At 32.0% G+C, this 15,415-nt stretch overlaps 2 protein-coding genes and 1 long non-coding RNA gene across 3 annotated transcripts; all 3 read right to left on the bottom strand.

Moving 5' to 3' along the window:
• Positions 1 to 126: 126 nt before the first annotated feature.
• Positions 127 to 3,558, bottom strand: gstm.3 (glutathione S-transferase mu tandem duplicate 3). The gene is made up of 8 exons (XM_052562739.1): positions 3,426 to 3,558; positions 2,167 to 2,242; positions 2,009 to 2,073; positions 1,853 to 1,934; positions 1,679 to 1,776; positions 669 to 764; positions 455 to 565; positions 127 to 358 (listed from the first exon to the last, which is right to left on the bottom strand). Exons 1-8 carry the CDS (start codon positions 3,459 to 3,461, stop codon positions 263 to 265), a joined length of 660 nt encoding a protein of 219 aa, XP_052418699.1. The 5' UTR covers positions 3,462 to 3,558; the 3' UTR covers positions 127 to 262.
• A 1,293-nt stretch (positions 3,559 to 4,851) lies between these two features.
• Positions 4,852 to 15,216, bottom strand: LOC127963074 (glutathione S-transferase Mu 4). The gene is made up of 8 exons (XM_052562738.1): positions 15,073 to 15,216; positions 6,485 to 6,560; positions 6,327 to 6,391; positions 6,171 to 6,252; positions 5,915 to 6,012; positions 5,701 to 5,796; positions 5,470 to 5,580; positions 4,852 to 5,367 (listed from the first exon to the last, which is right to left on the bottom strand). The coding sequence occupies exons 1-8, from the start codon at positions 15,106 to 15,108 to the stop codon at positions 5,272 to 5,274; spliced, it is 660 nt and encodes a 219-aa protein (XP_052418698.1). The 5' UTR covers positions 15,109 to 15,216; the 3' UTR covers positions 4,852 to 5,271.
• On the bottom strand, positions 9,850 to 14,078 carry LOC127963077 (uncharacterized). The gene is made up of 3 exons (XR_008154728.1): positions 13,868 to 14,078; positions 12,779 to 13,311; positions 9,850 to 10,198 (listed from the first exon to the last, which is right to left on the bottom strand). It is a non-coding gene; the product is annotated as an uncharacterized LOC127963077 (long non-coding RNA).
• Positions 15,217 to 15,415: the final 199 nt, after the last annotated feature.

The following is a 15,415-nucleotide window of genomic DNA, read 5'->3' as shown; positions in this document are numbered from 1 at the left end:
TGCCTTTGGTTTAAAAACCTGTTTTTCATTTATATTGCCATTCATGACCATTTCTAATCAATAAGGGCTAAATGCACAGAACTCAACAATGCTCTGCTTTATTGGGTCAAAATAAGGTCAAGTTCATGTTTTTTTTTTTTTTTTTTTTTTTACAATTTAAACATAGGAAACCTGAACAGTGAAATAGCTAATCCTTTTTTTTTTATTGGGAAGGTTAAAATGTTGTACCAAAAAAATAAATCAAGACAAAATCTCATCATTTTCACTCCTTCTTGTTTCCCCATTTGGCCATCTTGTTGTTCACAGGTGTTTTTATGAACTTGCCCGACTTCATGTACTCTGCAATCTTCTCAAGGCTCTGACAGGGAACACAGTTCATATCAGAATCACCGTGTATCATACAATTTACATAAGAATATCAAATTATAGTGTGTTTGACAAACTCAATCCAAACCTCAAAGTGATCCAGGAAAGATCTCAGGTTTCTGTAATCGTCCAGGCACTCCGGGTGAAACATACGATGCAAATCCAACAGCTCATACATGATGAAGTCCACAAATGTGATCTACATGATGAGCCAAAACTGGGATGAGCTTGTCAAACAAATTATCTCTTTCCTATCACAAAATGGACAAATTTAAATGCTTCCAAACATTATGCCTATTTACCTTGTCCCCAGCAAACCACTTCCTGTTACCAAGGAAGTCAGAAAACTGCTTTAGAGTTCCTGGCAATTTCTCATTGTAACATGGTTTGTTTTTGTCCTGTGAAATATTACAAATCACTCGTTATCAATTTACAAAAAAACAAAAACAATCAATTAGCACTTAAATAGTTAGTTCACCCCAAAATGAAAATTAGCCAATAAATTATTCACCCTCAAGTCATCCTAGGTGAATATGACTTTCTTCTTTCCAGTCAGAGTTATATTAAAACTTGTATTTGATATTTCAAGCTGTTTAATGCCATTCAGTGGGTGTTGCAGTGCTTCATTCAAAAAGGCCTCCTGTAGCGAATTGATGCATTTTTGTAAAATAAATAACCACATTTAAAACGTAATAATCACTAATCTAGCTGATTAGGGTGGGTGACGTATGGAGGTCGGCTTTGTACAGGCACCATTTAGAAGTGACAGAGGCAGAAGTGCAGGGGTGAGATCAAAACAAAACAACGGTCACTAATTTGAAGTAAAAAACGATGATTGTAAAGAAGAATGTCAGAAGATTTCAATAGAGGCCTAGAGGAGCCTGGTTCCCCTTTGCTAAAGTAAGGAAACTTTGCTGCTTTTGCTCTAGTTAACAAACAACTGTTGGTGCAATTTACATTAAAGTGATAATTATGTTTTGAATATGGATATTTGAATATGGAAAAAAACACTTTGACTCGCAAAAGGAGGACTTTTTTCACCCCCCGGAGCTTTGTGAGACATTTTTTATTAATGGATGGGCACTTTTTAATTAACTTTTCTTGGACTGATGCACTGCAACACACGCTCAGTGCCATTAAACAGCTTAAAATATCAAAGATTTCTAATATAACTCTGACTGGATTAGTCTGAAAGAAGAAAGTCATATACACCTAGGGTGACTTGAGGGTTAGTAATTTATGGGCTTTATTTAAATTTTTGGGTAAATTAATCCTTTAAGACAGTCTACTAAAGCTGTTCATGGGCACTCACAAAGTCTCCATAGCAGAGCTGGGCAAAACCATTGCGGAAATCCATCGCCTGGTTTTCCAAGATGTCAACTCTCATCTGCTGCTCTTCAGTTTCCCCACCTAGAAACATTAGAGAGAGTTTAACATTAGTTATTTTCAGTTTTGCATTTTTAAATAAAGAAAAGAAAGTACTCACAGAGGTTGTGCTTGCGGGCGATGTATCTCAATATGGCATTGCTTTGGACTACTTTCCTGTCTCCATCCTCTAGGTAGGGCAACTGGTGAAGGATGGTGATGGTTAGTCATTGCATGTTATACTGAACAACACTATGTGATTAACCATATAACTTACATTAGGAAAGTCCATCCCAAGTTTCTCTTTCTCATTAAACCAGCAGCTTTTGTCATAGTTGGGAGCTGCAAAGCAAGAATATAGAATCAACTCAATGTGCTTTTATATGGACAATCTGACTGTGTCTGCTACTGTATGTTATAATAATCATCACTTACCATCGCCACAAGAATAGAACTTCTCCTCATACTTAGTACCAGTGTACTCCAACAGCAGACGGATTGGTTGAGCAAGCTTTAATCAAATGGAAAATCATGAAATATAGCAAACTTCAACTTCTGTGAAACATGTTTTTCTCACTCTTGGAATAATGAACTGATGGTCAAGATATTACACTGTATATTAAAAAAACTAAAGTTAATATCTTTGCATATTCAAGAGATTGGCAACGTTAATACATTTAACTGAAATATCAAAAGAGAAAAAAAGGACGAGGTTTGTTTTTTTATGCACTTTCTTATCTCTAGCTTGCACCAGACTGATAGATGGAGGATGGTCAAGAATGTTTGCTTTTGTGTGTTTTAACACAACATTTAAGTGCATGGAATAATCATAATAAAAACTGCAATATTGCAATGAAAACAGTGTATTCCGATTTCATGGTGACTTTAGATCTTCAGAAACATTGTCAATTCAAATACCCATGATGATGCTCTTATTTAACGGGAAAAGCACAGTGGAAAGTGGAATGTTGGACATTTCATTCACTTGGAACTGCATGCTGCTTTTTCTATAGAAACCATGTTGTTTTCATAATGTTGTTGAATTTTTCATTAATACAATGTTGATTCTGGGTAAATTCTTTATACATAAAAGCGTGTAATTGATAGGCCTATAAGATTATATTATGATGATGTTAAGTGTATCTTATTTCTCTGTATTAAAAGTGAATTTCTTTGTAGTTATTTTCAATCATTAATTTGAATGAAGAGAAACCTTTGCCCAGGGATTTAAAATCGCGTAATAAACTCTTATTAAAACAACACCGCAGGCATTTAGTCCTTATTTGTGGTAACACTTCATGCAACGGTGTAACCACATCCGAAGCCGCTTCAGGTAAGCTTGGCATGGCGAGAAAAAACATAGCATGTTACATTTATCCACAAATACTTTAAAGACCCCTGACTAGTTCTGAAGCCCACGTTTAAAGTATAAAGGCTTCGGTACCAAACTTTGCTAACTAGTTCAATAGAGTATTGACTTACCGTCCACTTAAAATGTAACTTTAAGCAAACTGTATATATTAAGAATAAATGTGTGTATATTTAGACATGACAAATCACACCGAGTGATATCATATATTCTATTCTTCTGTGATGCAAGTTAAGCAGCATAAATTCTGCAGATATTAAAACAAAATTAATTAAATGTCTAACCATACACACCTTGCACACATATATATATTTATATTTCTTACCCCGCGTATATCCCAGTATGCCAATTTCATTGCCATCTTTCCACTTGCAACGAACACCTCTGTGCAGGAACAGAATGTGAGGAGAGTGGATGGCGGAGGCGCGAGCACGCCAGAGTGCGATTTATGTGAACAACGACGGGAGGGGCAAAACGTCACTTTGAGGCGCGTCCAAAAATCACGCAAACTCTGTCACCCCCTCATGTTGTTCTAAGCATAGACATATAAGCTCGTACGAGTTCCCTTTCTTCTGCGGAACATTTTTGTGCAGCGTCCCACAATTTCTTTGCTAAACAGTATGCAAGTTTTTATTACTCTTTTTCAGCAAACACGTACCAGGGCTCGACATTAACTCTCTTCTGGGATAAGTGAATTCTGTGAAGGGGCAAGTGAAAGAGAATTTTACTTGCCTGACCGGACCAGTAACCTGATTAAAATGTTACCTAGGACAGCACCGAAACTTTGGCGAGAATGATTCTGATTTTATTACTTTCAGTGTAAACGGTGACTAATAACGGATAATGTACTGACAGCATCAAGGTCGCGTCAGTTCAGTTGAGGCTCGTGCAGTCTGAGTCGCGGAGAAATCAACAGCACACACAAAGAAACAAACATGACATACTGCGGTAGAATAATATAAATATTCTATATAATATATGCAACATCACACGACCAGGAGTGATGTTTTCCAGACTTTCAACTTGATTGCACGTGATACTGATTTTAAACAACTTGAGTTAAATAACCAAATAATATGAACTTATATTTTAGATACATTATGGATCTTTTTTGCTCTATTTTGCTAACAAAAATCATTCTATAGCCATTTATAAAAACGGTTACTTGCATCATTTATTGAATGAATCAGCGTTTGAACAAATCGGTTGAATCAATTATTCACTCATGCCACCACCTACTGGTGGTTTAATTTCATATTTAAAAGAATCATTGCATTTTTCCAACACTTGCATGTCAAAAAAGTAAAACATTAATCTAATAACATTATTTATGCATTTGGACAGATGGAGTTTGTTGATACCGAGTTCAATTAAATAGTAACAACCATATTCTCTTATTATTCTAACTTAATGTATTGATAACATGTAAGAATTCAACGTAAATGGAGACATGTACATTAAATCAGTTTAGGAAAATATTGTCCTTCATAAAGTTAAAAGGTGTAAAAGCAATCAATTTAAGGCAAATATCAAAAATATGGTGATTAAATTAATATCTGATAGAGCACTGATGAGACTGCTTCAGAATAAATTACATTTGTAAAAAAAAAAAAAAAAAAATCTCCTGGACAAGTAACTTTTTTACTCAGACAAGTGAATGATTGATTGATTAATGTCAAGCCCTGCATATGCATTATAAATCCAAACATGTTTTAGCATTAGTGAGGTTTCCCCAGTAAGAAAAAAGGAACTTGTTTTTTATTGAACATAACGGTACTGTGCTTTTATTGGGTCAAAATAAGGTACTGCATTTAATGCTTTGCTTTCAAATGTAGAATCACAATCCAAACAGTGATATCCACAAAACAACGATGAAATGCTTTTCTTTTCATGGCATCAAACTGTCAAAAGTGCAACACTAACCTGAAACCTTTCAATTTAAGCCTAAGTGCTTGCACTATTCCTACAGACAACAACTGAGAATTATGATTGTTTTGTAACACTTTTGTAATCAATACTAATAATAACTGTCGCTTTGTTAGTTACTGAAAGGTTTAAAATAGTGATCCCCAAAACAATTATTAGTGTGCAGTTCAACTGCATCGACCTTATAACCAAAGCAGATGATGTTGCACCTTATGATGCTTTATCAAGACACAATCTTGTTCGCTTCACTCCTTCGTGTTTCCCCATTTGGCCATCTTGTTGTTCACTGGTGTTTTCATGAACCTGTTTGACTTCATGTATTCCGCAATCTTCTCAAGACTCTGATAGGGAATAATTCATATCAGTCACAATATGGTTTATCTTTTATTAAACAAATTAGGTGAGACTATCAAATAATTCTGTGACAAAAGCTGAATCCGAACCTCAAAGCGTTCAAGAAAGCATCTCAGGTTTCTGTAATCATCCAGGCACGCTGGGTCAAACATACGATGCTGATCCAACAACTCATACATGGTGAAGTCCACAAATGTGATCTACAGGATGAGAAAACAGGATGCGCATGTCAAACGAATTATTTTATCAGATAATACTTTTTAAATCCTGCCACTTTAAATGGACAAACTGAAGTGCTTCCAAACATTATGCCTATTTACCTTGTCCCCAGCAAACCACTTCCTGTCACCCAGGAAGTTGGAGAACTGCTTTAGAGTTCCTGGCAGTTTGTCAGTGTAGCATGATTTGTTTTTGTCCTGTTATCAAGTACAAATGCATTACAAATCATTTGTGTTATCAATTAACAAGTAAATTCATATTATTAGTTGCAGATTTTTCAATGCTGTGCATATTTCTATACATTTAATCACTCACAAAGTCTCCATAGCAGAGCTGGACAAAACCATTGCGGAAGTCCATCGCCTGGTTTTCCAAGATGTCAACTCTCACCTGCTCCTCTTCAGTTTCCCCACCTAGATACATGTTAGAAAGAGAAGTTCAACATAACTTGGATGGCTATTTTCAGTGATGCTTGAGAAAAAAATAAAATAAATAAAAATAAATAAATAAATAAATAAATAAATAAATATATATTTTTTTAAATTAAGGAATAAATTAATCAAGTACTCACAGAGGTTGTGCTTGCGGGCAATGTATCTCAATATGGCATTGCTTTGGACTACTTTCCTGTCTCCATCCTCTAGGTAGGGCAACTGGTGAAGGATGGTGATGGTTAGTCATTGCATGTTATACCGAACAACACTATGTGATTAACCATGTAACTTACATTAGGAAAGTCCATCCCAAGTTTCTCTTTCTCATTAAACCAGCAGCTTTTGTCATAGTTGGGAGCTGCAAAGCAAGAGTATAGAATCAACTCAATATGCTTTTATATGGACAATCTGACTGTGTCTGCTACTGTATGTTATAATAATCATCACTTACCATCGCCACAAGAATAGAACTTCTCCTCATACTTAGTACCAGTGTACTCCAACAGCAGACGGATTGGTTGAGCAAGCTTTAATCACATTAAATGACATACATAACATTATGTAAAAATAATTCCAGCAGCTGTAAAATGTTTTTCACTCTTGAAATTATTAACCTGATATTTCACACAGCATATTCATAAACATTGGCTTGATATTCTTATTTTCATATTATTTAGGCGAACAACACTGATTAGACAAATAATATAACAACCAGTTCAACCCTCTGGCGCTATTTGGTCATTTTTTACTGAAAATGTTTGGTTTAAGAATGTTTTGCTTCATTGGAATGGTACGAAACTCGGTAAAGTTACATGAGAAAAAAATTACACTTGTAACGTTACTGATCGTGGTAAAAAAAAAAATAACCACATTGGAAATTCATGTGAAGCGAAATCTAGTGGAAACGTTTGGTTCAGCCTCCAAACAAAATTTTACTGAAAGCACTTTGATACATCAACCTCAAATTTGGAACACAACTTGTTTTACATTTATGGCTTTTACTTTCATGCCATTTAGAGTCCACGGAGGAGACGAAACAAGAAACGAGAATGTTCTGCGGTAGCACCAAAGCAGTTTTTCACAACTCAAAACATTGTGGCAAAGTGGCACAAAGTGGCTCTCAGTGACGTTTATACCTAAGGTAAAACGGACTTTTCCCCGGTCCTTCAACAAAGTGTTTAATTGTAGCTCTTATGAACTCAAAGAATACAGCAAACTGGCATAAAGTTGGCTTGACGTTGGACGTTGGATATTCGCAAATCTAGGGACCGTCTCTAAAGTTACAGGAGAAACTACTATACACTTCTCTAACGTCAATAGCATGCAAGGAGAATGACTAACAGTCACGAAAACAACTTTTAACTGTTCATCCAGGTGTCAACTATAATGCACACCTTTTATATTTTTTGATAATTATTAAAATAAACTGTAAATCATGTGGAAAACAATTGCTACTTTTCATTACCGAATGGACTTAAATACAAATTGAAAGCTCAATAACATTTGAACAGAATGATTCACTTTCATAAAACATACTGTAAAGTGTTCATCTAGGTGTCAGCTATAATGCACACCTTTTATATTTTTCATAATTATTCAAATAGACTGTAAATCATGTGTAAAATATTGCTACTTTTCATTACCGAATGGGCTTAAATACAAATTTAAAGCTCAATAAAAATTGAACAGGATGACTCACTTTCATAAAACACACTGTAAAGTGTTCATCTAGGTGTCAGCTATAATGCACACCTTTTATATTTTTCATAATTATTCAAATAAACTGTTAATCATATGTAAAATATTGCTATTTTTCATTACCGAATGGGCTCAAATGTAAAATATGCCATAATTTAAAGCTCAATAGAATTTGAACCGAATGACTCACATTCATAAAACATACTGTAAGGTGTTCATTTAGGTGTCAACTATAAGCCACACCATTCAGATTTTTCATAATTATTCAAATAAACTGTTAATCATATGTAAAATATTGCTATTTTTCATTACCGAATGGGCTCAAATGTAAAATATGCCATAATTTGAACCTCAATAGAATTTGAACAGAATGACTCACATTCATAAAACATACTGTAAAGTGTTCAACTAGGTGTCAACTATAATCCACACCATTCAGATTTTTCATAATTATTCAAATAAACTGTTAATCATATGTAAAATATTGCTATTTTTCATTACCGAATGGGCTCAAATGTAAAATATGCCATAATTTGAACCTCAATAGAATTTGAACAGAATGACTCACATTCATAAAACATACTGTAAAGTGTTCATCTAGGTGTCAGCTATAATGCACACCTTTTATATTTTTCATAATTATTCAAATAGACTGTAAATCATGTGTAAAATATTGCTACTTTTCATTACCGAATGGGCTTAAATACAAATTTAAAGCTCAATAAAAATTGAACAGGATGACTCACTTTCATAAAACATACTGTAAAGTGTTCATCTAGGTGTCAGCTATAATGCACACCTTTTATATTTTTCATAATTATTCAAATACACTGTAAATCATTTGTAAAATATTGTTATTTTTCATTACCGAATGGGCTCAAATGTAAAATATGCCATAACTTGAAGCTCAATAGAATTTGAACAGAATGACTCACATTCATAAAACATACTGTAAAGTGTTCAACTAGGTGTCAACTATAATCCACACCATTCAGATTTTTCATAATTATTCAAATAAACTGTTAATCATATGTAAAATATTGCTATTTTTCATTACCGAATGGGCTCAAATGTAAAATATGCCATAATTTAAAGCTCAATAGAATTTGAACAGAATGACTCACATTCATAAAACATACTGTAAGGTGTTCATTTAGGTGTCAACTATAAGCCACACCATTAAGATTTTTCATAATTATTCAAATAAACTGTTAATCATATGTAAAATATTGCTATTTTTCATTACCGAATGGGCTCAAATGTAAAATATGCCATAATTTGAACTTCAATAGAATTTGAACAGAATGACTCACATTCATAAAACATACTGTAAAGTGTTCATCTAGGTGTCAGCTATAATGCACACCTTTTATATTTTTCAGAATTATTCAAATAGACTGTAAATTATGTGTAAAATATTGCTATTTTTCATTACCGAATGGGCTCAAATACAAATTTAAAGCTCAATAAAAATTTAACAGAATGACTCACATTCATAAAACATACTGTAAACTGTTCAACTAGGTGTCAAATATAATCCACACCATTCAGATTTTTCATAATTATTCAAATAAACTGTTAATCAAATGTAAAATATGCCATAATTTGAACCTCAATAGAATATGAACAGAATGACTCACTTTCATAAAACATGCTGTAAAGTGTTCATCTAGGTGTCAGCTATAATGCACACCTTTTATATTTTTCATAATTATTCAAATAGACTGTAAATCATTTGTAAAATATTGTTATTTTTCATTACCGAATGGGCTCAAATGTAAAATATGCCATAATTTAAATTATTGTATTTAAGCCCATTCGGTAATGAAAAGTAGTAATATTTTACACATAATTTACAGTCTATTTGAATAATTATGAAAAATATAAAAGGTGTGCATTATAGCTGACACCTAGATGAACACTTTACAGTATGTTTTATGAATGTGAGTCATTCTGTTCAATTTTTATTGAGCTTTAAATTTGTATTTAAGCCCATTCGGTAATGAAAAGTAGCAATATTTTACACATAATTTACAGTCTATTTGAATAATTATGAAAAATATAAAAGGTGTGCATTATAGCTGACACCTAGTTGAACACTTTACAGTATGTTTTATGAATGTGAGTCATTCTGTTCAATTTTTATTGAGCTTTAAATTTGTATTTAAGCCCATTCGGTAATGAAAAGTAGCAATATTTTACACATAATTTACAGTCTATTTGAATAATTATGAAAAATATAAAAGGTGTGCATTATAGCTGACACCTAGATAAACACTTTACAGTATGTTTTATGAATGTGAGTCATTCTGTTCAAATTCTATTGAGGTTCAAATTATGGCATATTTTACATTTGAGCCCATTCGGTAATGAAAAATAGCAATATTTTACATATGATTAACAGTTTATTTGAATAATTATGAAAAATCTGAATGGTGTGGCTTATAGTTGACACCTAAATGAACACCTTACAGTATGTTTTATGAATGTGAGTCATTCGGTACAAATTCTATTGAGCTTTAAATTATGGCATATTTTACATTTGAGCCCATTCGGTAATGAAAAATAACAATATTTTACAAATGATTTACAGTCTATTTGAATAATTATGAAAAATATAAAAGGTGTGCATTATAGCTGACACCTAGATAAACACTTTACAGTATGTTTTATGAATGTGAGTCATTCTGTTCAAATTCTATTGAGCTTCAAATTATGGCATATTTTACATTTGAGCCCATTCGGTAATGAAAAATAGCAATTGTTTACATATGATTAACAGTTTATTTGAATAATTATGAAAAATCTGAATGGTGTGGCTTATAGTTGACACCTAAATGAACACCTTACAGTATGTTTTATGAATGTGAGTCATTCTGTTCAAATTCTATTGAGCTTCAAGTTATGGCATATTTTACATTTGAGCCCATTCGGTAATGAAAAATAACAATATTTTACAAATGATTTACAGTCTATTTGAATAATTATGAAAAATATAAAAGGTGTGCATTATAGCTGACACCTAGATAAACACTTTACAGTATGTTTTATGAATGTGAGTCATTCTGTTCAAATTCTATTGAGCTTCAAATTATGGCATATTTTACATTTGAGCCCATTCGGTAATGAAAAATAGCAATTGTTTACATATGATTAACAGTTTATTTGAATAATTATGAAAAATCTGAATGGTGTGGCTTATAGTTGACACCTAAATGAACACCTTACAGTATGTTTTATGAATGTGAGTCATTCGGTTCAAATTCTATTGAGCTTCAAGTTATGGCATATTTTACATTTGAGCCCATTCGGTAATGAAAAATAACAATATTTTACAAATGATTTACAGTTTATTTGAATAATTATGAAAAATATAAAAGGTGTGCATTATAGCTGACACCTAGATAAACACTTTACAGTATGTTTTATTAATGTGAGTCATTCTGTTCAAATTCTATTGAGCTTTAAATTTGTATTTAAGTCCATTCGGTAATAAAAAGTAGTAATATTTTACACATAATTTACAGTCTATTTGAATAATTATGAAAAATATAAAAGGTGTGCATTATAGCTGACACCTAGATGAACACTTTACAGTATGTTTTATGAATGTGAGTCATTCTGTTCAATTTTTATTGAGCTTTAAATTTGTATTGAAGCCCATTCGGTAATGAAAAGTAGCAATATTTTACACATGATTTACAGTCTATTTGAATAATTATGTAAAATATAAAAGGTGTGCATTATAGCTGACACCTAGATGAACACTTTACAGTATGGTTTATGAATGTGAGTCATTCTGTTCTATTTTTATTGAGCTTTAAATTTGTATTTAAGCCCATTCGGTAATGAAAAGTAGCAATATTTTACACATGATTTACAGTCTATTTGAATAATTATGAAAAATATAAAAGGTGTGCATTATAGCTGACACCTAGATGAACACTTTACAGTATGTTTTATGAAAGTGAGTCATTCTGTTCAAATTCTATTGAGCTTCAAATTATGGCATATTTTACATTTGAGCCCATTCGGTAATGAAAAATAGCAATATTTTACATATGATTTAAAGTTTATTTGAATAATTATGAAAAATCTGAATGGTGTGGCTTATAGTTGACACCTAAATGAACACCTTACAGTATGTTTTATGAATGTGAGTCATTCTGTTCAAATTCTATTGAGCTTTAAATTATGGCATATTTTACATTTGAGCCCATTCGGTAATGAAAAATAACAATATTTTACACATGATTTACAGTCTATTTGAATAATTATGATAAATATAAAAGGTGTGCATTATAGCTGACACCTAGATGAACACTTTACAGTATGTTTTATGAAAGTGAGTCATTCTGTTCAATTTTTATTGAGCTTTAAATTTGTATTTAAGCCCATTCGGTAATGAAAAGTAGCAATATTTTACACATGATTTACAGTCTATTTGAATAATTATGAAAAATATAAAAGGTGTGCATTATAGCTGACACCTAGATGAACACTTTACAGTATGGTTTATGAATGTGAGTCATTGTGTTCAATTTTTATTGAGCTTTAAATTTGTATTTAAGCCCATTCGGTAATGAAAAGTAGCAATATTTTACACATGATTTACAGTCTATTTGAATAATTATGAAAAATATAAAAGGTGTGCATTATAGCTGACACCTAGATGAACACTTTACAGTATGTTTTATGAATGTGAGTCATTCTGTTCTATTTTTATTGAGCTTTAAATTTGTATTTAAGCCCATTCGGTAATGAAAAGTAGCAATATTTTACACATGATTTACAGTCTATTTGAATAATTATGAAAAATATAAAAGGTGTGCATTATAGCTGACACCTAGATGAACACTTTACAGTATGTTTTATGAAAGTGAGTCATTCTGTTCAAATTCTATTGAGCTTCAAATTATGGGATATTTTACATTTGAGCCCATTCGGTAATGAAAAATAGCAATATTTTACATATGATTTAAAGTTTATTTGAATAATTATGAAAAATCTGAATGGTGTGGCTTATAGTTGACACCTAAATGAACACCTTACAGTATGTTTTATGAATGTGAGTCATTCTGTTCAAATTCTATTGAGCTTTAAATTATGGCATATTTTACATTTGAGCCCATTCGGTAATGAAAAATAGCAATATTTTACACATGATTTACAGTCTATTTGAATAATTATGAAAAATATAAAAGGTGTGCATTATAGCTGACACCTAGATGAACACTTTACAGTATGTTTTTTGAATGTGAGTCATTCTGTTCAATTTTTATTGAGCTTTAAATTTGTATTTAAGCCCATTCGGTAATGAAAAGTAGCAATATTTTACACATGATTTACAGTCTATTTGAATAATTATGAAAAATATAAAAGGTGTGCATTATAGCTGACACCTAGATGAACACTTTACAGTATGTTTTATGAAAGTGAGTCATCCTGTTCAATTTTTATTGAGCTTTAAATTTGTATTTAAGCCCATTCGGTAATGAAAAGTAGCAATATTTTACACATGATTTACAGTCTATTTGAATAATTATGAAAAATATAAAAGGTGTGCATTATAGCTGACACCTAGATGAACACTTTACAGTATGGTTTATGAATGTGAGTCATTCTGTTCAATTTTTATTGAGCTTTAAATTTGTATTTAAGCCCATTCGGTAATGAAAAGTAGCAATATTTTACACATGATTTACAGTCTATTTGAATAATTATGAAAAATATAAAAGGTGTGCATTATAGCTGACACCTAGATGAACACTTTACAGTATGTTTTATGAAAGTGAGTCATTCTGTTCAAATTCTATTGAGCTTCAAATTATGGCATATTTTACATTTGAGCCCATTCGGTAATGAAAAATAGCAATATTTTACATATGATTTAAAGTTTATTTGAATAATTATGAAAAATCTGAATGGTGTGGCTTATAGTTGACACCTAAATGAACACCTTACAGTATGTTTTATGAATGTGAGTCATTCTGTTCAAATTCTATTGAGCTTTAAATTATGGCATATTTTACATTTGAGCCCATTCGGTAATGAAAAATAGCAATATTTTACACATGATTTACAGTCTATTTGAATAATTATGAAAAATATAAAAGGTGTGCATTATAGCTGACACCTAGATGAACACTTTACAGTATGTTTTATGAATGTGAGTCATTCTGTTCAATTTTTATTGAGCTTTAAATTTGTATTTAAGCCCATTCGGTAATGAAAAGTAGCAATATTTTACACATGATTTACAGTCTATTTGAATAATTATGAAAAATATAAAAGGTGTGCATTATAGCTGACACCTAGATGAACACTTTACAGTATGTTTTATGAAAGTGAGTCATCCTGTTCAATTTTTATTGAACTTTAAATTTGTATTTAAGCCCATTCGGTAATGAAAAGTAGCAATATTTTACACATGATTTACAGTCTATTTGAATAATTATGAAAAATATAAAAGGTGTGCATTGTAGCTGACACCTAGATGAACACTTTACAGTATGTTTTATGAAAGTGAATCATTCTGTTCAAATGTTATTGAGCTTTCAATTTGAATTTAAGTCCATTCGGTAATGAAAAGTAGCAATTGTTTTCCACATGATTTACAGTTTATTTGAATAATTATCAAAAAATATAAAAGGTGTGCATTATAGTTGACACCTGGATGAACAGTTAAAAGTTGTTTTCGTGACTGTTAGTCATTCTCCTTGCATGCTATTGACGTTAGAGAAGTGTATAGTAGTTTCTCGTGTAACTTTAGAGACGGTCCCTAGATTTGCGAATATCCAACGTCCAACGTCAAGCCAACTTTATGCCAGTATACAGCAAGTGTTAATTCGTAGTAATTTCGCATATTGGGGTGTAACGTTAAATTAAGCAAAACCAAGCTGTAGTAACGTTAGATAGACATAAATGACATATTAGCAACATCTGTGGGCTTGGCAAACAGATAATTTTAACGTTAAGTTACCCGCTAAACGACAAAAGTACAAAAATAAGGTAACGTTATTTAAACTCCTATTTATCGCTCCAAACAATCAGTGAACGCTGTTTAGGTATAAAACGTTATTTAAAAAAATGCACCATAAAAATACTTACAAAGAAAAAAATAACAGATTTTTGTTTTAGGTCAGTGTCACATCAGACGACCGTCTAAACCTACTAAACCGGTATCAAAGAGCACATTTGACCCTTTTTAGACATGGCAAACCACACTGACTGCGATGACTCCATGACGAAGTTATCAAATATGAATCAATTACAGGTCTAACTATGCAAAATTAGTATAAAATAGGTAAGTTATGCAAAAAAAATACCACTGTTTCTTACCCCACGAATATCCCAGTATGCCAATTTCATTGCCATTTTGCAACAAGAGTGTGCAGCGTTGCGCTTCAAAATGAGGAGCAGCGGAATGGAGGAAGGGGGCGTGTGTGCGCGCGCACGTGGGTTCTGTGCGGTTTCAGGTTAAAGACATAGTACACCCACAAAATTAATATTCTGTCACGTTCTGAGTATTATAGCCATGCTAAATAAAATAATAATAAAAAAAGAATATTACCAAGCAATAGGTCGAAGTGCATTCTAAACGCATGCGCATGTTTTCGAAGGGGGAAAATATCTTATTGGGACCTGTTTTTATAGAGTCTATGATTGGGACCAAAAGGTCAAC

The sequence above is a fragment of the Carassius gibelio genome, chromosome B8 (assembly GCF_023724105.1).
Source record: "Carassius gibelio isolate Cgi1373 ecotype wild population from Czech Republic chromosome B8, carGib1.2-hapl.c, whole genome shotgun sequence".
In the NCBI taxonomy this organism is placed as follows: domain Eukaryota; kingdom Metazoa; phylum Chordata; class Actinopteri; order Cypriniformes; family Cyprinidae; genus Carassius; species Carassius gibelio.
The sequence above is the reverse complement of the archived record's forward strand: the minus strand, read 5'-3'. Positions and strand labels throughout refer to the sequence as shown.

Coding starts and splice junctions, on each gene's coding strand:
- gstm.3 (XM_052562739.1), bottom strand. CDS start 3,461: ATGGCAATGAAATTGGCATACTGGGATATACGCGGG. Junction 2,243..3,425: donor CATACTGGGATATACGCGGG/GTAAGAAATATA, acceptor ATTTGATTAAAG/CTTGCTCAACCAATCCGTCT. Junction 1,935..2,008: donor TTGGGATGGACTTTCCTAAT/GTAAGTTATATG, acceptor ATCCTTCACCAG/TTGCCCTACCTAGAGGATGG.
- LOC127963074 (XM_052562738.1), bottom strand. CDS start 15,108: ATGGCAATGAAATTGGCATACTGGGATATTCGTGGG. Junction 6,392..6,484: donor GTTCTATTCTTGTGGCGATG/GTAAGTGATGAT, acceptor CTTGCTTTGCAG/CTCCCAACTATGACAAAAGC. Junction 6,253..6,326: donor TTGGGATGGACTTTCCTAAT/GTAAGTTACATG, acceptor ATCCTTCACCAG/TTGCCCTACCTAGAGGATGG.